Raw genomic sequence first — 22,741 nt, 5'->3', positions numbered from 1 at the left:
AATATCGGACGAATGATAGTCTTTTTTCTCTTAAGTCCTCCGACAGTCGCCGCCACCTCTAAGTCATCACTGTTGGGTATTGACTTCCCATCCGCAGGAATAGCTAGGCATATAGACTTAGTCCAAAGACAAAAGGCATTAGCATACACACACCCTTGGGGGCTGTCCCATCTGGTCAATACCCCCCCTGCATCACCACTCCCAACTCAGTTTGGTAGCATAGCAGTAGGTAATAAGAACCCCAAAAGAGGGGCGGCGACTGTCGGAGGACTCAGAGAAAGGAATTTTACAGGTAAGATTTTACAAAAATTCATTTTTTTTTTGCATGCTAGTCTCATATCAAAAATGTACAGGTTACTAAACTTATGAAAATTCTCATAGGACAGAATACAACTTCAGAAGTGATGTAATATGTTGTATTGTAAGTAATGTATTCTTTTGTTTCCGAGCATGCGTAGAGGAGTTCTGATTTTTTTAGACTAAAACTGTAGTGATTAATTGGAGACGTACATCTAAAGCTTATTTAGCTGTACTTCTCCTGGGGATCACAGGAGTGCAATGACCCATTTTCAGCCAGCAGAGGGCTGAAGCCCATGGTCAGCTGACATCACAGAGCCCGTCCAGGCAGGGGAAAGATCGCAACCATTGGGGTAGGGATCCACCAAGGAGCCTAGACAGGCACCTGGCTCAGCCTTTCCACTCCCGCCCCCTCACAGCCTAGCGCTCCAGAACTGAGCGATTAGCAGTGTTTAATCACTCGGTTCTCAGCCTTAAGCTGGCCATACATTATACAAGTTTCTTGTTCAGTATCCTTTAGATTTACCTTAAACTATGTAGTGCAAAGGCCTGCCTGGTTGCATACAAACTGAAAGTGTTTAGGTGTGACCTCATAAGATTTTGGTAAATGTAAAGGAATGTTGTACAAGAAAATTGTAAAAATGTATGGCCAGCCTTAGAGCAGGCAGGAAACAGATGAAGCATTGGGGACCAATGCTGTCTGCACTTAGGCAAGTATGATTCTTAACCATTTGTGGGCCCCCTATAGCATTTTTACTGCTACAGGGCGGCCGCACTGCGCAGAATCAGGTGTATATATACACAAGTTCCTGCAATTACAAGAATCAGGCAGGAGTGTGCGCCGGCTTGCTCCTGCTGTGATAATACACAGCTGGAGCTGTTCAGTGGGTCACGAGGACCCGATGTCAGCCGGTACCAGCTGATCGTTTGGTACACCGGCAGAACGGTGATGTGCCTGTGTAAAAAAGGCAGATCGCTGTTCTGTCTGTAAGGAAGGCATTGATCCTGTGTTCCTGCAAAGCAGGGACATGGAGGATCATGCCTTCCCCTAGTAAAAGCGGCTCCCACACTACAGCAAAACACCAGTTGGCACACAGTTAAAGGTTAAGTTCACCTTTCATAACATGTTACACCCAGGGTTTAACATGTTACGAATGCTCAGCCCCCCGCACCTCCCCGATCTCCGCTGTGCCAGCTAACGGGGGTTCTTCTCCACCCGCTAGCTGTCAAAATTAAAAAAAAGAAAAAACTTGGCTGTGTGGGGCTCCACCCACCCAGCTGCGTTGCTCATTCACAGGCTCTGTGAATGGAAAATCGAAAGGTCCAGCAGCCTTTGTGGCTGTCCGCTTGTAGTTTTCAAAGAACTACCACGGCGCTGTTCATTCAATCTTCCTGTCAGCATGTATGGGCTTCCTCGAGGTACGAGCAAGCCTATACACCGACAGCTCTTAAGAAGACCTGCAATGCATCAGCAATCTGCTGACCGCTGGTGCAATGCTTTACAGGCTCCTGCAAGTAAAAATAATAAATGCACATTTTTTTTACCTGCAAAAAAAGTGTGCATTTAATATTTTTTCTGAAGAGGGGAACTTATTCTTTAATCCTTTGATCGCCCCAATGTTATCTTCTTCCCAGCCAGTGCCATTAGTACAGTGACAGTGCATATTTATTAGCACTGATGACTGTATTAGTGTCGCTGGTCCCCAAAAGATTGTCAATGTCAGTGTCCAATTTGCCATCTACAATATTGCAGTCCTGCTTTAGGTAACCGATCTCTGCCATTACTAGTAAAATAAAAAAACATCCATAAATATATCCCATAGTTTGCAGAAGCTAGAACTTTTGCGCAAACTTCTATACGCTTATTGGCATTTTTTTTTTTTTTACCAAAAATATGTAGAAAAATACATGTTGACCTAAACTTATGAAGAAAATATATTTTTTTTATTTACATTTTTTTTTATTGGCTATGTTTTATAGCAGAATTCTCAAAATTGTTGGTCTTTTTATGCTTATAGCACAAAAAAATAAAAAACGCAGAAGTGATCAAATACCACCAAAAGAAAGCTCTATTTGTGGGGAAAAAGGACAAAAGTTTAATTTGGTACAGTTTAGCACGAATTTGCAGTTATCAGTTAAAGTAGCGCAGCGCCATATAGCAAAGAAACGGCCTGGACAAGAACGGGGGGGGGGGGGTAAATCTTACAGATACAGTGCTCCATAAATAATAACCACTAGGACGTCCAAAAGCAGTGCCAAAAGGAAAATGATGGGTGGGGAAAATAACCCAAGGCTAAACATTAGAGCCCTTAACCAGGACACCGGAGCCTTAACTGGGTCACAGGAGCCCCGTCAAATAAAAGTTTCAAGAAAAACACTCCTCAAGAAGAAACAGCCCCTCTTAATAAGCGGCCTGCAAAACTTTGCAGCCAAAAGAACCATCCGCAGATACCAAAGTATCTACCTTATAGAATTTTATGAAGGTATGCACCAATGACCAAGTGGCCACCTTGCAAACTTGTGATATTGATGCCTGATGATGGAAGGCCCAAGAAGCACTCAGCGCCCAAGTAGAATGCGCCATGACAGGGATAGGTGGAACCCGACCTTTAGTGGAATAGCCCCTAGTCACCGTCAGTCTGATGCTTCTGGAGATCGTAGATTAAAACTGATTACCTAGAGCAGAGAGGGGGGTTATATATCAGTTGAGGACAGCCCATGGGCGTAGTCAGGTGTTTTTTGTTCTGCCTCGTCCTACTCCTGGAGGAGGCAATATAACCCAGTAGTTATGACTTAATGAGCGCTGTGTCCATCGATGAACGAAAAAGAGAAACATGTGTCACTACAATAAACCACACTATTGCAATTAAATGTCTCACTGCTACTTGTGGTATGTCCACATGAAGATTTCAGAACATGTCCAGGAATAGGGGCACTTTAACTACTCAAGCAAACCAATAATGTAATCCGCCTACCCTGGTGTGGACTTACAGCTGTATTGAATGGTAAAGCACAATCCACATGGAAGGATAAACCTGTCACAGATATATTACGCAGGCACTTAAATTGTACCTGTCACTTTACAAGTAGTCTAAGCTGACATGAACAGTTAAATGGATAATCCACTTAAAAGTGAACCAGTAGCAGGTACAAATGAGTGCAAGCTGAAATAATTAAAAGTGAGCACCTAAAGTAGCCAGGGTGCAGCTCAGATAATGTTTTTTAGCACCCCAGAAGATCCCAGACATGCGATGCACAATATGCAGTCAATCTTTGTGAACTTTCTGCTTTAAAGGAGAAGTTCCGATTTTGGAACAGGTTACATGTTACACCCATATTTTGGGTGGAACATGTAACATGTCCAGCTCCAGCAGCCAGTTTGCCCGATTCCCCCTCAGTGTGACATCGGGCAGGCAAACTTCCCACACCCGCTGTTATAATTCAAAATCAGCGTGGACGTGCATCCACCCATGTGGCCGCATCATTCATTCACAGATTTCTGTTAATCAATCAACTAACTACTGTCATCCACCTCAGCTGACAGCTTGTAGTTCTAAATGAACTGCAAGAGATGAGCGCTCTTGGAGTTCATTAGCAAGATCTGCAGCTTTCAAACTGACAGCCCGTAAGCAGGTACAGGCTGTAAGCTGCAGGGCTTGTATGTAGAAGCCTAAAATTGCATCCCTGGTCACAGGTGCAATGCTTTCCAGGCTCCTGCAAAAATAATAAATGCAATTGTTTTTTCCCTGCAAAAATGTGTGTTTCTTCTAAAAAAAGTGAACTTAGCCTTTAAAGCCAGAGCTTTGGCATGCTCCTTTACCCCACAATAAAATCACTATCTGTTATAGGAGCTCAGAATGCTAAACTGAGAAACTGCGGGGCTGGAGTGGCCACTGTATGCTGAGAATCTCATGATTCCTGGAACTCTCAGAAATTGAAAACAATTATGATAAAAATGGAGCCATGTTTTCGACATTTTGTGCTCAAAAAGGGATCCGTCTCATAAGCGATGTGGAGATCTCCCCGTGCTGCCCTATTATATTGTGACAGTGGGTGCGCTGCTTGAATGCTGGTTTTCCAATAGGACCGTTCGACAGAAGCCGGTCTGAAAAAGACAACTTTTGGTACGTGTGTTCGTGGATTTAGTCTCTCATCTACAACAGAACAATGGGGTTGTGGGATGGTAAGGAACAATTCTAAGATGATGTGCATTTATTGCTCTGTATAGAGGGCAGTTTTTTTTTCTCACACCACTGACCTAAAAGAAAAGAAAAAATACACAAACCTCCTCATTGAGGACATTTATATACAGTAGGGCAGAACGATAGTCGATATGATATCGACTATCGCTCTAAGGCCGTAGGCGATATTCATATCGCCGAGGTCACGATATTTTGCATAGAAGGGGAAGGGAATCGGAGGACGACTCACAGACTTCCGTTAGGCAGGGACTCGGAGGAGAACTCACACATCCATTCCACTGCAGGCTGCAGCCCGCCCCACGCGTTCAGTGAGTCTCACTCTCCGCCCTAGTTTCCTCAATGGCACATTCAGGGAACCAATCACGCCGTGAGCAGCTGCACAGCTAACCAATCACGCGTGCCTGCACACCTGATTGGTTCGCTGTGCCCGCTACTCACGGCGTGATTGGTTCCCTGAATGTGCCATTGAGAAAACTAGGGCGGAGAGTGAGACTCACTGAACGTGTGGGGCGGGCTGCAGTGCACGAGTGAGTAAGTGTATGCGGCTGTGCGGTGATCCTTTCCCGGCTCCTAGTCCAACGCTCCAGCCTCCTACCACCACTGTGAGAAAGACTGAATAATCCAATCGATTCCACACTGTCACAGACTGAGTAATTGATTTGAGAGTACCATTATTAACCCTGACCTGCCCAGTGCCCTGTATCTGCAATTAAAAAATTTAGAAGGCTGCCTGCATGCTTCCTGATTTCCATTCCCAGCATCCTTCCCAATCCCTTGTTGACTTTAGCCTGGATTGACGGGTCCCTCAATATCGCAATATATATCGTTGAAAAAAAAATATTGCAATATATTTTTTTTCCAATATAGTGCAGGCCTAATATACAGTACATTGTATAGGCTAAAGCCAGAGAATTCTACAAAGTACAGATTGCCTAGTATCCCATTTGACAAATGTATTGCCTAAAAGTTACACCACTTTGAATAAATACATCTACAATGTACTTCGTTCCCTATAGCTGGTTAGAAAAACTTCAGTTATTGCTGCTCCATCAGAGGGAAATTACACGGTGTTGGGAACAAAGAGGCACTTCTGGCTAAGCCAACAGAACGAGCTTGGCCTCCTCCATGGGAGATTAGCACCTGATGCCCCACTAAAGGATTCTGTAACCTTGACAACAGAACAGGCCTCTCAATGCGGAGCTGTTATGATCAGTTCACAGACTCGCTCTCGCTCTCCAATTACTCAAAACACGATGCTAAGTACCACATTTTTCAACCACCGTTTTTATATCGTGGTCATTACCCCAGAAACAGGGTTTCCATATCATTCAAAAACTATTCTATTCAAATAAAAGAACATTCAGCACCCAGGAATCTCTAAGATACCGCTCCTTGGTTACACAGCATTCAAAGCGATCATTCAGTCTCCCTTCCGACCATAGAAAGCATTACATTATTACTAACTACAACTAAGTATTAAGTAGCACTGCTTTCTATGGCTGGTGTTTTCAATCAGTTCATCAGTCAAAGTCATAAAAGTAATCCATATATCAGAATTCAATAAAGCCAAGTAATCTTGATAGGATGTTTCTCATTCCTGCTTGTCTATGCATACTAGTGATTTTTTAGCATTGTAGGCGTTTATGCATCCATTCAGTTATAATTCTATTTTATTTGATTCTTCTATCAAAACGTGGATTACAATACAAGCACATTAAAGCTATAGCAGCAATTTAAAAAACAACAATTGCAGTATATAAGCCCTCATTACTTGACTCATTTGCGGAAGTAAATTTGCTTTAAAACAGGTTGGCTTTCATAAACCTGCATTACTTAATCAGGTTACAGAAATTCATGTTACCACCATTTATGTTGTATTGGAGAACTAAATCAAACACCACCATAAATTACTGCTTTTGGACAATAAAATAAATGAGGTATGAATAAATTCGAATGGAAACAAAGGGTTTTTTGTTTCCTGCCTGTAGTAAACAGGTTTTCCTTTCGCTAGCCCAAGTTAAACTGAAAAGGAAGAATCTGAATTTAACAGTTCACTTTATGTTTCTCTACTTAATCCACATTTGTGTACAAGGTCTTCCTTAACAATATAAAAGCTCAGCCCTTCTTCAATTTTGCCACTGAGGGGATTCTGCATTCATTCGTGATTTTTGGTTCCACCTTTCCGTCTGTCTGACCCCCAGTTATCTGTTTTGCCCTCACCTCTTTCACCCCATAGTAAAATATTCCTACCACATCCCCCATGACACTTCCTCTGCTGCAATGCCTCAAGCCAACCACACATAGCTGTCACTGCCACCTCGCATATTCCTACCAACTGAACACTCTGCTGATCATCCCTGGTTTCCACCCCAGCTGTGACCCCCTCAGGGATGGCAATATCTGGTTCCTTCAGGAGGACACTGCCAAAGACACTATTCTTAAACAACAAGAGAAATTGCAGCACCTTCTGGCTCTGAGGAAGAGGGTTCACCCTCGAAACACGTTAGCCTAGCCCTAGCAGACTCATGGGGACTACTGCATGCTATCCAGCGCCACGCAGTGCCTTGGCTACCTTGGAGATCATGTGTTGATCATATCTATGCAAGTGTGAATTTACATCTGTTTTGTGAGTATAATACATACTTTTTAAAACTTTTATTAAATCTTTTTAGCGGTAAAGCACTAGGTCGGTGCGCCCTTCTCTTGTTGTCTTTTAGTGTGTTTCGGATACCCTTGGTCCTGAGGGGGCAGCAAGACCACAAGCTATACCTACCCAAGTCCACGTGAAAATTCATATACATTTCATTGCCCAATCATACATCACTCGAGCACAGGAGATTTGTTTTTATACTTTAAAGGCACCATCTTGCCCTGCTTCTCGGTACCCAAAGCCAAAGGTCACATCTCAGTGCCCTCATCTTTCCCACCTGGACTAGCAGCTGCCTCCCTCCAGAAAGGGGGCAGTGCTGGGGTGTTGGTGTAGCTTCTGTTAGCTGGAATGCCAGTGCCAGGCTGTGTGGAGACCTATGTGCCCTCCTCATCATTTTGCTATAGGAAACCTTTCTCCTTTTCTATTGCACCTGTACATCCCTTTTACTATAAAAAAAAAACTCTTTCTGCACCCACCATTCTTCACCACCACACTTGCATGCCCAACCCCACCCCTCCTCAGCTCTTACCACCACACTTGAACCCCTAACCTAACACCTCCCTCTGCTCCCACCACCAAACACGCACACATAATCTCACCCCTCCTCCACTCCTATCACCACCACCTGCACATTTACCCAACTTCTTCCCATGACACCAGCACACCTAACCCCACACCTCCACAATGAACCGCTCCCTCTTTCCGGCTCCCCTTAACCTCACCAATATATTGAACCTTCCCCGCTGTCACCAGCACATCATGCTGAAAACCCACACCTCCCCTGCAGTCACCACCACAGCTGTATACGTACCCTTCACCAAAGTCACCACATCACCAATGGGCATCATTTCCCATCCCTTCCTTAACTCACCATCACCACCTCAGCCTTGCCTGTTTTGCAAGAACAACATCATTGCAAGCTTCTTTAACAATGTAAGGGCCCGCATACATGAGCATTTGTGTCCTGCTTCTGACATGAAGCATTTCTGACAGGCGTGGAAGGCAGGGTTTTTATTCAAAGTAGATTCATTGGGACAACGTAGATTCAAACAAATTGTCAAACACACAAGTACATGGGGCCTTTAGACAGATCTATGTTCAGGTAATAAGTGAAAACATCATGATTACCTAGAAGAGCAGCGAAAATGGGGAAGCGGTTGGGATTGAGATCCAGTTGTTTAGCCACCTCGTGCATTAGGTACTGGCTGGTTGTGATGCTTTTTCCATTGCGGCTCAGTTTGAGTGCGTGAGCACTGAAGTAATATGGAATATTGCACAGTGCATAGTCTGAGTCGTAGGCGACCAGACCATGGAATCCATTTTCACGGCAAAAACTGATGACTTCTTGATGATGATCTTCAATGCTTTGTGCAACCTGAAAATAAAAATATAACACACTTTTCAGTAAGACAAATAATGACTATACATTTAAAAGTACAGCAGGACAAAACATTATGGAAGGTCTAGCATCAAATGTATATTTTTTTTCATGTGTGTGCATTCTAAGTAACAAAGAGTAACACACGATCTCTTAAACAAGTCACAGTATATACCCCCCCCCCCCCCCCCCAAATATACCGGTGCTATCTTTGTTCAGAAATGGACTAATGCAGCCCATAGCAGAATCCTTTTTTTATTGATACAGCACGTTGAACGAAAGAACTTGATTCACCCACCCATACACTTGATGTGGATGAGGGAGTCCTCCCCGCTGAGCTAATGTATTCTAACAGTGGGGAGACTTCCCCCATCTCAGTATACACTAATCAGATTGCGCAGAAAATGTGACAAGGCAGTTGTACAGAAGTTATTTGTTAGATCGACTTTTTTACAAACTTTCTGTCCATGCAAGGATTGAAATTAAAGCGGAGTTCCGGCCACAAAACCATGCCTGTAGATTTTATGGCATCCGCTTCCTTATCCTTTCCTGAGCCCGAATTGGATATTCCCGGCCTTTTTTTTTTTTAACTTACCTTTTTAGAGAGGATAATATACTCACCTTACCATCCACTTCACTTCCTCCTTCCCCGACCGCGGCCCGCGCCGTCACTTCCGCTTTGCAATGATTCCTGGGAGCTGAACATCATCGCTCCCAGGAATCAATGCGCCTGCACCGGCCCCGTCAGTTCCTGTGTAGGCGCATCATACCTTGCTAAACAGCTTCTGGGCATGCCCAGAAGCTGTGCAGGGATGACGCTGCAGACCGGGAAGTGACGGCGGGCCGGCACAGTGCATCGTGGGACCGAAGAGGACGCAGAAGAGGATCGCGCTGGCTTCAAGCTGCCCACACCTGAGATGGCAGCGCTGGAGAAGAAATTTTAAAAGTAAGTATTTCTTCTAAAAGGTAAGTGCAAACCGGGACAGATCAGAGGTTATCCATTGTGGAATGTACTAGCCCTGACTGTCTCGGGGGTATGTTCATTGAAATTTTTTTTCTGTGGCCGGAACTCCGCTTTAAGCCAGTTCCTGCTTAATTGGGCGAATTTCGATCCATGTATGGCCAGTTTAAAGCAGTTTAAAGCTAGGGGGTGTTTTTTTTTTTTTATTTTACCTTAATGCATTCATGTAAAAAAACCTTCTTTGGTTTTCTCTACCCCCAGCCCCTCTATACTTAACCTAAGCCCGCTTTTGATCCAGCACTGTGCGCGGGAGCAACATCCCAGCCCCCTCACTCTCCTCATAGGCTAAGAGACAAAAGTGGGAGTCATTGGCTTCTGCTGCTGTCAATCACAAGAAGTGAGGAGAGAGCAGTGTCTTCATTGACTTGGGAGTGAGCCCATTTGAGTGCCCCCATAGAAAGTAGCTTTCTATGGGGGGGGGCAGGAGCACTGGCTGGAGACCCGCAGAGGATCGGGGTTGCTGTAAAACCATTGCACAGACAAAGTATGAAATGTTTTTTATTTCAAATATATAAAAATTGGAGCTTTACAATCAGTTTAAGATGCTTGCTCACTGGAGGAAGGGAGATTGAGGAAAATCTTCCTCCTGCATGCAGCAGGCAGAAGACCTCCTTCTAGACTATCTCTAATCCCAGACACAGCCCCTTGCCTGAAAATCAAAAACTGCTTTTTAAAGATATACATTTAAATGATCCAATAGAATGCAGTCACAGGTAGGCTGGCTGTACATCATTGAATTTTTCTTTAGATTTACCAAAACCATATGAAGTCAAACCTAAACACTTTCAATTTGTAAGAAATGCACTACATAGCTGAAGGTAAATCTAAAGGAAAAGAAATAAGAAAACTGTATAATGTATGGCCAGCTTTAGATTGATAATTCTATACCAGGCTCAGTCCTTTTTTTAAACTGACTTGTTGAGGCCAGATGCCACCCATGGATTAAAATTTGGCCGATTCAACATGAATTGGGCAAAATTCAAGCCAGGTTTTGCTAGCTTAAAGTGGGGTACACACTAGTAGAAAATCTGCCAAAAAATTCCCATCAGAGTTAAAATTGTACTATTTTCGGCTAGTGTGTACACAACTTTCAGCAGCCGATGCCGACATTTTCAATGATTAAAAAAAAAAAATGTAGGGACAAACACCATAATTGTCATCGTCCGTCCCCAGCACGACCAATTTGTGTATGCAGTACGTCTGCGAAAAATCGCATACGAAAGACCCCGCATGATCGGAAGTTGCTGACGACCCGGAATTTATCATAAAAAAAAAGCAGCAATGGATAATTCGTATCTATGAACTGAGCACCGACTCTCTATCTCCATCTATCCACACATTCAGTGTACATGGGATATGTAAAGCCTATACACCAATGTTGATATGTCAGAATACACACACTCAAAGGCGTGGCCTCTGGGTCACACGTATACGTACTTACATCACACTCTACGAACAAACATACCAAAAAAAAAAAAAAAAAAAAAATTGGACGAGAAATTACGTAAACATTATGCACTGTCAACTAAAAACCGTTATGGCCGCTGAGCAAGAGAGAAATCAGAGGACATTTCGTCCGATTTTCGACAAGTTTGTACGAGCCTTAAGACAGCTGTTTCTGGAACAAGTGCCCGGATTAGAACAGTTCCCTTCTATTACTCTTCCGCTGACAACTTAAAATCTTGGAATTTCTCTTATTTTCAATCCAGTGACTAACAGAAAAACAGTAAAAACCCCCAACAGATTCTGATCGATCAAAAAAAAAAAAAAAAAAAAACAGAAAACAGTTTGAGCTTTAGATACAACTTTAATACAGGCCATTGATGAATTGTCTTCTATTAAGGTTCAGAGAAGTCCAGACCAACATGATTTACACAGCTGGCCTAGGTTTGTGGTCAGCAGGTCTTGCTGCGAAGTCACACACAGGACAGCCAGCAGATTTACCTGTGGTCAGCATTTATTAAATAAGCCTTCTCATACTTGGTATACTTCCCAGTGCTGCTTGTGAGTCATAACTTTATCCAGATTGGGAGACAACAGACTTTACTGAATTCCAATAAAGCAGGGTGGTATGCAGATCCCAATGTAGGGTAGCAATACATTGAGTTTCCTTGCTATCAGAACACAATAGCACAGCAGGAGTGATTCCTTCACCCACCTCCAATAGGTGTATAGGGGAATCATTCCCCTCTTTAAGTGCACTAAAGGGAAAAAAAAAAAATGTGATGCCCCCATACACCCCGACTTCTATAGAGTTCTTCCTTTCGATTATACAACCACTTTTTTTTTTCCTAAAAGAAAAAAAGTCAGAAAAATAAGTTCGATACCAACTAAATCACTAACTCGACCTAGCTGTGTAAAGTGATGTAAAAATTCGTCCATGACAAATTTAAATATGTTGTAATGTGACGTTTATACAAATGGTAAAACAAGTGATGTTACTTCGGCATTTGCACATCAGACACCACAGAAGTTACAAGCAGAACTCATCTTTCACACATCATTCCTCCCCATACAGAACAGCAGATTAGCGCACGAATGTTGCTGTACCGGTGACTGGTTGCGCTACATGGAGAACCAACCAGTGAATAAAGATCAGCAATTGCTCTTCGAGAACTCTAGCACACCAAGGCCACTAGGAGGGCAGAGATGTGACTCTAGTCTCGACCACCTGCTTTTGTCAATGTGCACAAGGAATATCCGGATGTAACTTCAACTTAGTCATCTCGTACATCCAAAACAAGATTATTTTCATTTGCTGAGATCCAGGACAAATACAAACTCCCCAAATCCTCGTGTAGCCTTCTTCAGATTGGTCTTGATGCTTACACACTCTCCAAAGGTGGAGAAGGACCATTAGCTAAAGGTCTTATCTCCAAAAATAAAACACTATATAACACCACACTCTCCGATCACTTCCATATGAAAGGCGAAGAGAAACTGTGCTGGGATGTGAACTACCACTAGGAGTATGGAAAACAATATGGGGTAGACTGGATTAAAGCGCTCTGCACAGTATATAGAGAAAGAACATACAAAGTAGGGCTGCAAGATATTGAGAAAAAAAGTACATTGCGATATTTGGTTTTCAACTATATATATCGCGATATTGAACTGGGTGGAATGCAGAAGACACGGACAGTGCAGTTGGGACTCACAGTGGTGGTAGGAGTAGCCGTCGGTGACCTCCTGTGATCCTCACCTGCGGAGACGGAGGAGCTGTGGGCCCGAAGAAGGCACAAGGTATGACGCCCACTGAGTATCTGCATATTATGTGCGGCTCCTCCCCTTTGCCATGTAAACAGCGGTCACCTGGGTAACGTGTGCGGTAGGGTCGGGGGCCCCCCAGTCCGGTGTCTTCCGTGATCCGGGCTGTCCGCACGTGCACAACAATGTGCGGCTTGTGTTATTGTTCCGCCGTGTGCGGTGTTGTGTCGATATCGGTTTCCCCATGTTTTCGGCTGTGATTGGAACTCCGCCCCTCGAGCCCGATGCAATCCAGCCCTCCCAGCTCTGCCTCTAGTCTCCAGCCAACCATTACTCCGCCCATTGTCTCTCCTGGCTGCATCGGAGGCGGGATCAGGCTGTAATGTTTTGTAAATAGATTCAATGGAGAGACAATGGGCGGAGCAGGGCGGAGTAATGGTCGGCTAGAGACTAGAGGCAGAGCTGGGAGGGCTGGATTGCATAGGGCTAGAGGGGCGGAGTTCCGATTCGGCTACCAGCACTGTGAGTCCTCCCCCCCGAGTCCCGACTTCTCCCTGCCTAATGCTAAATATCGTGTCTTCGGCGAAATGAATATCGCCCACGCCCGCAGAACGATAGTCAATATCACCGACTATCGTTCAGCCCTAATGCAAAGACAGTCATATTCCATGGGCACTACTTCACACAAGCATTGAATGCAATTTACCCATAAACAACTCATAGTGGATTCACGCTTCTTGCAGCTGAGTAACTATCTACCTGTATGAAGAGAGCCTTCAGCCAAGTCTGCAGGAGCCTGACATTGCACTCGTGATTCACTGACCACATACATGCTCATTTATTTTACCTGCAAAATCATGTCTTTTTTTTTTTTTTTTTTTTTTTTAAAGGTGAACTTGGGGACTGACAACATATAACACCCCTAAAACATTTTTAAGAACCCAAGAGTGAATACAAAGCATGGAATAAAGTTGCTCCTGTACTAAATACATTTCTAAGCTATGTTGCAGCAACCTGAAAGGTACTGCCCACCCTTTAAGAGAAGAGACTCCATATTGTAAGTTATATTGGAAGTTGTAAGTACTTTTAGTATCTGAAGACCACATCTATCAGACCACTCATTTAATTCTCCCAAAGCTACATGGGAAGAGGAAAGAAACACATTTGCTCCAGTGATAATAGAAAAAAAAAAAAGAACCAATATTTATAGGAGGCCCAGAGCCTATTATTAGCAAGTCAGGTACAAGTAACTAAGCTAAGCCCGTCTTCCCTAAGGCTACGTTCACATCTTGGCGTTGCTATTACAGGCGTTTTTATGGGTGTTTTTTCAGGCGTTTTTGCAGGCGTTTTTAGATTGAATAGAGACCAATGGAAAACGCCTGTAATCTGCCCAAAAAGAAGCTCATGTACTTTGAGCGTTGGGCGTTTTGCTCACAGCGTCAAAACGCTCAGATGTGAACAGGGGCCATTGAAATGAATAGGACTTGTCTTGTTGGGCGTTTTGAGAGCTGATCCTAGAGGAGAAAAACGCCCCCAAAACGCCTACATGTGAACGGAGCCTTAGGCCTCCTTTGGTTGGGCGCTGGCACCCGTAGTACATACAGCCTGCATTTGTTTAGGCATCACCCTGAGCTACGAACAGGCAGCAAGACCAATGTAATAATGTACAAAATACCCATACCTGGAATTCATCTTCACTGTGTTACAAGAACATACAAACCGGTGTTTTAGTATGAAAACAGAAAGCCCTACAATGGGAGTGAATGGGCCAATCTTGTCATTTTTTCCTTGGTCATGCGCTGACATCCATTATATTCAAGAAGTTGGTGGGGTGTAAAAATTAGACAGAGGCAACTCTCAGATTGTTAAATTATTATCTATTATCGCTGGAATACACCACTGCTTTATCAGAACTCTTCCTTATCACCTGTAATGGAACTGGTAGTTGAGGCCCCCAAGTGCATTGTGGGAAGCAGGAGAAAGCATGATTTAGCTCAGACTTCTCTTTGCAAACTGGGTGTGGACTTTGATAGGGACTGCATGTTATCACTGTTCTCCATCATCTCTTGCCCGGTTGTACAGGCAAATCTAGGGTCAGGTTTTAGCACCATTCCATATGGCAAGCAATGTAAGCAGCAATGAAATGAGACAGGATGACTGATGTGACTGTAAATTTAGCAAAAAAAAAATGCTTCTGGAGTAAAAATCTATAGAAAGATAATTTATCTTGAATAGAAAACCTATTAATTTAGTTTCATCAGCATTAAATGGAGCTTAGTTATGTAGTATAAGGCTTTATATTCTGCAATATTTACATTTTTGGTAAACTCATTCAATGAACCCAAGCTTTACATTTAAAGAGCATCCATCATTTCAGATCCATCATGGCAGCACCTGTTAGCAGGCATCCACTCACCTGCTGCCGCCACATCCCTCACTTTGTTGTGTCACTGCCGCATCACCAACCGTCCCATTAAAGTGAACAGCGGGTCAGAGGAGGAGCCGCTGCAGGACAGAGAGTACAGTTGCACTTTAAAACTATGATTTAAAATCGAGTTGATTTAAATCAAATCCATCCTGCTGGTTGCTACGTGTCATTTATTGCCATCTAGTCACTATTCTAGTGTCTTTTTTCTTTGGAAGGATAAAAACTTTAGGAACATTTGCATTTCCTGATTGCATCACAGTATTCGATTATGTATCTACATCAAATAAAGTGAAACTAAACCCACTTTTTCCTTTTCAGCCAAGGAAGCTGCCCTCTTGGCGGCTTTTTGATCTGTAACAGTCATTTTGCTACACCTGTGATCAATAACAACACCGGCCATCTGATGGTTTGACAGTTTCGTTGAGAGCACAAGCAAATGCCTTGTGGCCCCTTTCATACATACATACCCGTTCTTATGTTTTTCTTCCATCTGTTGACGGATGAAAAATGGACATCAATGCTTTCAATGGAAAAAAGTAATGTAAATGTAAATGTATGATTATTAATTTACATCCGTTTTCATCCGCTTCCGTCAACATCTGTTTTTTTGAATGGATGAAAGTCCTATCTGTTAAAAAAAAATTGATTGCACGAACAAAGGATGAAAAACTGATGACAAAGGATAAAAAAACGATAAAAAAAAAACGATGACAAAGGATGAAAAACGGATGACTTAGGGCTCTTTCACACGGGCGTTCAGTTTTTTTTTTGCCCGATTTTGCCCACTTGTGTCATCCGGTCCGTCTTTCATCCCATCTGTTTGCGGATGAAAAACGGACATAATGTATCTCTATGTAAATACGGATGTCAGTGGATGACACCACTTACATCCGTTTTTGCGTCCGTTCCGTTTTTTGAACGTAAGAAAAAATAGGTTTCTCTTCCGTTCCAAAAAAACTGAACGGAAAGGACGAAAAACGGATGTCAGCGGATAATCATCTGCTGACATCCATATTTACATAGAGATACATTATGTCCGTTTTTCATCCGCAAACGGATGGGATGAAAAACAGACATACGGAACGCCCGTGTGAAAGAGCCCTAAGGCTTCTTTCACACGGGCTTTCCGATCCGGTCCACCTGTTGTTTTTCATGCGGACCGAATCGGATGCTCCATGCAGCCCTATGGAGCGGCGGATGTCAGCGGAGACATCTCCGCTGACACCCGTTGCTATCCGATCCGGTCAGTGAAATCCGGAGGGATGGAAACCCTATTTTCCATCCGTCGGGAGTATCGGATCAGATGAAAACGGACAGACGGTCGGTTCTCATCCGCTCTCCCCATAGAGGACCATATGTGTGAAAGGGGCCCAAGTGCTTTTTGCATCTGTTAAATTGATGGCTTTAAATCCGCTTTAAATAAAACTCTGTAGCTAAATAAAGCCTAAAACGCCTATTTTATCAAAGATTCTTCAAGTACTGGCAGACTTCAGATTTCGCTTACATTTAGGTCTTACTCCCACTATGGTGCACAGATATCAGTTTTTCTGCTCGTGTTCTGCAAGGGATCAAAAAAACAAAAAACAAACAATGGATCTCTATGTGCTCTGTTCACACATGCAGATTTTGTCTGTGCAGGAATCTGTAATGTGTATGCAGTTTTCTGCACAGGAAAAAAAAAAACTGACATGACATCAACATTGGTGTGAATAGGGCACATAACTGACATGCATGAAAACTGAGGGAAACCAATGTCTCTGCAAGTGAAATCTGCATGGTTTTCCCATCATGTTTAATGAATGTATGGTGTGAAGGAGCCCTTAAACACACACCCATCTTTGTTTTCAACTGGACTTCTAGCCAGGGTGATAAAGAAAGCATAGTAATCTCTAAAGGAAATAGAGATCACCAATATATTACTTATCTAACTGGCTCACTACAGCTATGCAAATAGTTACACAATGCAACTGCCAAACAGTGTGCACAAACAGTTCCTGTAATACAAGAGGGCATTATAGGAGGTCTGTGGAATCTATCCATTTGCAGCCGAACAGCAGAAATAAATCTATAGGCTTCCTCCAATATGTGTTATCCAAACCTACCTGATGAATAAAGTTGACCATACGTGGATCTGTTTTTTCAACCAGCGGGTTTAAAAAAAAAAAAAAAAAAAAAGACCCGATTCCCCCATCCACATGCTAGTGATGGATGGGGGGAATCCTCCTCAGTGCATTTTGTATTCTGACAGCAAAGAGACTTCTCTGCTGTCATAATACACAGATCAGCACTGCAGTCTATTGCCTGCAGCACTTATTGAGTGGCTTTTCTCCAACAGGGCGGCTGAACAGAAGTAAATCGGCAGAGCGACTTCTGCAATGGCCACAGATGGATCAAATTTCTCCTGGTTCAGCAGGGACCGGACAAATTTTGATCTATGACCACCTTTTAGCCTTTCTTCACATATGAGCAACTCAGAATTGCAGGCAGAATCACGCGATTCTAGATTGCTCGGCAAAACGCACATTCATTCTTAATGGCACTTCAAACATGCTAAAAAAGGTTGTTTTGTCATACCACAAAGTGCGCCGAATTGTGCTGGCCCAAAAAAGAACCAATGTCTGCTCTAAAAAAAGATACAGGAGTTACTTTGGTGCATTGCTGGAGCAGAGGGCAGCCCATTCAATTGAACAGCGTCACTCCAAAAACGTGGCAAATTATAAACGTGCAAAAAAAGATAGGGACTGTAGGTTTGTTCTTAAGTCGAATTTGTAAGTCACAACAGGTACATTTTTTAAGTTTATCTCCAGCCAAAAGAATCCTTTTTACATTTTTTGGATAGCATAGGGAAGGGTTAGCATCCCTGTATCATTTGTTTTGCTGTCTGTACCCCTGTTCAAAAGATGTCACCTCACTTTCTGTCCCTATGACAACTGGATTTTGAAAATTTTGGGTTGTTGTGGAAACAAGGATTGGTGATAAAGCTTCAGTGTAGACACATTTTTCCCCATGAGAACTCTTATAGGAGTGAATTTCCCTTCCTAGGGGGAGATTTCTCCTCACTTCCTGTTGTCTCCCTCCATTTGTAAGGAGTCGTCGTTTGTAACCCAGGGACCGCGTGCGCGCGCGTGTGTGTGTGTGTGTGATTTTTAAATAGGATATATTTCAGCTTAGCAGGTCACACAATGTAAGTTCTGCTACTTACACAAATTGGTAAGAGGGGCTAACATATTGCTAGAAGTCTCACCTACTCCGCCCAATACTACTCTGACCCAAGAGCTGACTGTTTGGCAATTTACCAATCATCAGATATTGATTACAGCGAGTTATAAAAACCTAAAAACACACAAGAGATCAATAGCTGCTGGCTGGCAACAAAAACCCGCCTTCAGCATTATTTGACTTATTTACAAACCAGTGCAAACAGGACCAATAATAGAGATAGCACATTACCTACAGCAACCACTCCTATTTGTGTTTACAGAGGTCAAATCAATGTAGAATTTTGCTAATTGGCCTCACTCTGGTCAGTGCCTTACAGCACAGAACATTCCATTCACAGATTCTAATATGTAACACAAATACAGCATAAGATATGTATCATTTTCTGGGTATGAAATCTGTCCAATAGGTGTTTCCCCACTGTGTATAGTGGCAAATTTATTTTTACACTCCCCTTACCAGTCGACTGCTGAAAAAAAGCATCTGCTATAGATTGAAGGGTAATTATACAATAGATAAACAAAAAAAAAAAAACATACAACTGCCACACAAGCCATGCTGTAATTTAGCGCCCATTCAGACTGGCGCGACACGACTTGCTGGGGTGACCTCGGCGCGACTTGCAGGGACTTCATATAATTTAAGTCAATGCAAGTCGCCTCCAGGTCGCCCCAAAGTAGTACAGGACCCTTTTTCTAAGTCGGAGCGACTTGTGTCGCTCCTATTAGAACGGGTCCTGTACTATTCAATGGCGAACGACCAACCGCGACTTGTCAGGCGACCAAGTCGCACTAGTGTGAATGGACCCTTAGGGCAACCTAGAGGTGTTCTGTAATTTGTTAGCCCTCCAGAAATGACTTTCCGGTTTGTGTTTGGCTCACTGATTTTCCCAGAAGTCTGCACTAAGATAAAAGTCAGGTTTTGGGCACCTCCTGCAATAGGAATTTTGGTGAGATACTCCTTAAGGGCTCTTTCACACAGGTGGACCGTTCAGATCCGCCTGTCCGTTTTTTTGGCGGATCTGAACGGCCCCCCCATGCATCCCTATGGGACATCGGATGTCAGCGGAGACATGTCCGCTGACGCCCGATCCGACCTGTCAAATCTGGACGGATGGAAACCCTATTTTCCATCCGTCCAGCGGATGGGATCGGATGAGAACGGACCAACGGTCCGTTCCCATCCAATTTCCCCCATAGAGATGCATGGGGAACTGACAGCTGTGTCTCCACACAGCGCGAAGACACAGCTGTCTTCCTCCTGCTCAGCGTGGGATCGGCCTATGGGTTAAATACTTCTAAAGGGACGCAGACCTTGTATTTTTCCCATTCGAACACCAATGCATGATAATGGACCTCCCATTCAGAATCAGTATCCAAACAAAACAGTGAAATAAACAGCTACTTCTTCAGAGAAACATTACATTGATCACCTAGAAGGGATCATTTTTTCCTCAACAAAAGTAAAGTCACTCCTAACACTTGCTGCATTTGATCACTTTTAAAAATTCAGTAATGTAAAAGTTAAACAGTTTTACTGAACTCCAATCCTCAGGTGTGCAAATATTTAGTTCTTGACCTATGTATTAAACAGGACATTAAAGTTGGGATCTCTCTAGATTTTGGCCGGCTGAGTGATGTGAGTTGACAGAGGGATTTAGCCTGCTGTGGGATGAATACGGATCACAGGAATGCAGAGCAAAGTGCACTCCTATGACCTACAGGAGAGGTAGGGCCAAAAGATATTTGGCCCTACTTCTCCTTTAAAGCGGTGGTAAACTCCCCTCTGATTTTTACTGACAGGTAAGCTTATAGCACGTTTAGGAGATATTCCAGTGGGCAGCAGCTGGCGACACCACCGATGTATACACTCTGAAGGCATACCTTGTGCCTGTTCGTTCAGAGCTGTGTGCAGCAGCATGCGCGGGAGTGACCTCACATCGCGGCACAGCCAATCATGCGTCCGCATCCCATGAACCCAGAAGAAAGATTGGGTGAAGATGGAAGCCTCTGCAGCGGTGACAGCACGCCCCTGGAGGGCTTACTTTCAAGCCAATTCTTTCATAATGTGCTAGTATGCGATGCATACTACCACATTATGGCTTAGCCTTGCATAGATAAGTTTTTTTTTCTTTTTTTAAGTTTACTTAAAACCCTATTTTCCATCCGTCTGGTGGATCAGATGGGATAGGATTTGTTAAAAATGGACAGGTGGTCTGTTTTCTTCCGATCTCCCATAGAGGAGAGCGGGGCTCTGACAGGTCAGTCTTAGCACAGATGGACAGATGGACCTGTCATTTGCCTGCTCAGCGGGGGATCGGCGTTCCGATCCCCTGCAGAGCAAATCAGAGTCCGCCGGGCAGAAAGTCCATGTGAATTGACCTTTAGGGCCCAGTTCACACCTATGCATTTTCTAGTGCTTTTTCAGTTTTGCAGAAACACACTACAGTCTTATTTAACATGGTTTTCTATGGGTCATGTTCACATCTGTGTATTTTATGGAGTGGACCAGGGAGTAGCAGTTTGTATTTTTGGTTCCATAGACTTCAATCGATCAAAACGTGTATTGAAAAACACAAAATGTACCTGTATTTTGCATCAACTGCAACCTGCATAGGTATGAACCAGGCCTAAGTGAAATAGCAACAAGTGGAGAAATGTACTGGAAAGAAAACTATAACAATTGTACTATAGCATAAGGCAGCCCATACATTGATTTTTTTTTTTTTTTTCAACCGAAGGGTTGAACAAAAAAGTGATCCTTCCCACTGTGGTGATGTTTCCTGACAGAGGGGAGCCTTCTCTGCCAGCAGAATACAAGAATCCGTGTTGTCGGCTATAGTCTGTGGCACCGATCATTTGGGAAAAACTAGACAGGCTGGCTGTACATAAGTTGATTAATAGATAAAATTGTGTACCAGCCTGCCCATGCATGGATCTAAAGTCATCTGGTCCCTGCACCAGCCAAAGTTCAATCCATGTATGGCTGGCTTAAAGCAAACAAGAAAAACAATTGTACTGTCACTTTACTGGACAGCCTGGTCTGGTAAATGAAGTTGAAATACAGACTTAAGCCTTGTACACACGCAACGATTATCGGCCGACCGATCGTCCGACTTTTGTCCAAGTTGTGTTTTGTTGGTTGGAATGTGCCTAGACTGCACACAAATTTTCTCAGCCAACAAAATTCTACTTCAGAAGTGATGTCATGTGTTGGTTTGTTTTCTTTGTGTTTTTTCTTCACTGAACATGCCCAGTCTTGCTCATCAGATTTTTCCCTGTCGAAATCTGTATTGACTGCACGAAAATCGGCCGTTGTGTTGACGGCCAACAAAAATTTTATAGCCTGCACACCAGATTTTTTTTGGCCGAAAAGTCGGAGTCGGTTGTCGGAAGCATCATACTAACAAGCCGAAAATCGGCAGATCGGACGTTGGCCGAAAATTCCCTGCCAATTTTTGACACGTGTGTACGGGGCTTTACTGGCAGGATCACCAGGTGAAAATAAAGTTTTACAAGCTTTAAAAAAAAAAAAAAAAAACGCAGCCACAACATCTAAAGTTGCCCATAGATGGATTAAAATTTGACTATTCAGCGGTTAGACCAACTTCTGTCAGACATACAAGAAAACTTTTGTCAATCAGTACCCGCTGATCAGTGTATTGTGGAGCGTCCCACTGCAATAGAATACATGTTTTGGGATAATGCCGCTTTAAAACAAACGAGTGTCAATTGAAGTTTAGATAGTAATAATGTTATAAGAGCAGGCACCCCTATTCACCAAAATGTTATTCTGTGCTCCAATTGGATCTGGTTTCACCGTGTTTGCAGGACATAACATTCCTGACTTTCTAAATAGACCCGGCCCAGCTCCAGGTCTCATTTAAAAGAGTCTTATAGTGGAACTTCACTCTCCCAAACAACATTGATTATTTTTAATCCTCATGCTACTAGCATTAGTAAATAGATAGAAAAGTATATAATATTTACTATTTTTAATATTTTATTTTTACATTTCTTCAGTTACTTTCTGGTTTCTTGTCTAGGTAAATGATGTCATACATCCCAGGAGCCTTCAGGATGGGAGGAGGGGTTTTTCACAGCTCAGCACACTCTCCTGCATGCATACTTTAGCTAAGGGCAGGAAGTAAATGCTACAAGAATTATTTGCCCTTACTCAAGATGGACACGGCTAGAAATGCTAGCTAGGGGTGTTTTCAAAGCGATTTCTCACCAAAATAAAGCACGGAGACATGGAAGGATGGGGGAATTTGCTTTGAATATTAAAAATGAATCAAATAGTGTTTTTTGGTTAGCGGTGCTCAGATGCAGTGAAGATC

The 22,741-nt window shown here is 43.2% G+C and overlaps 1 protein-coding gene across 1 annotated transcript in view; it reads right to left on the bottom strand.

Moving 5' to 3' along the window:
• FAM120A (family with sequence similarity 120 member A) overlaps positions 1 to 22,741 on the bottom strand; it is a 134,076-nt gene that overhangs the window by 75,517 nt on the left and 35,818 nt on the right. The window contains exon 2 of the mRNA XM_082265481.1: positions 8,278 to 8,524. Within this exon, the coding sequence (XP_082121607.1) occupies positions 8,278 to 8,524 (247 nt within the window). The remainder of the gene's footprint in view (positions 1 to 8,277; positions 8,525 to 22,741) is intronic.

This window comes from Pelophylax lessonae (genome assembly GCF_965119305.1).
Source record: "Pelophylax lessonae genome assembly, chromosome: 8".
NCBI classification, from domain to species: domain Eukaryota; kingdom Metazoa; phylum Chordata; class Amphibia; order Anura; family Ranidae; genus Pelophylax; species Pelophylax lessonae.
This window is presented reverse-complemented; position numbering and strand designations above follow the sequence as displayed.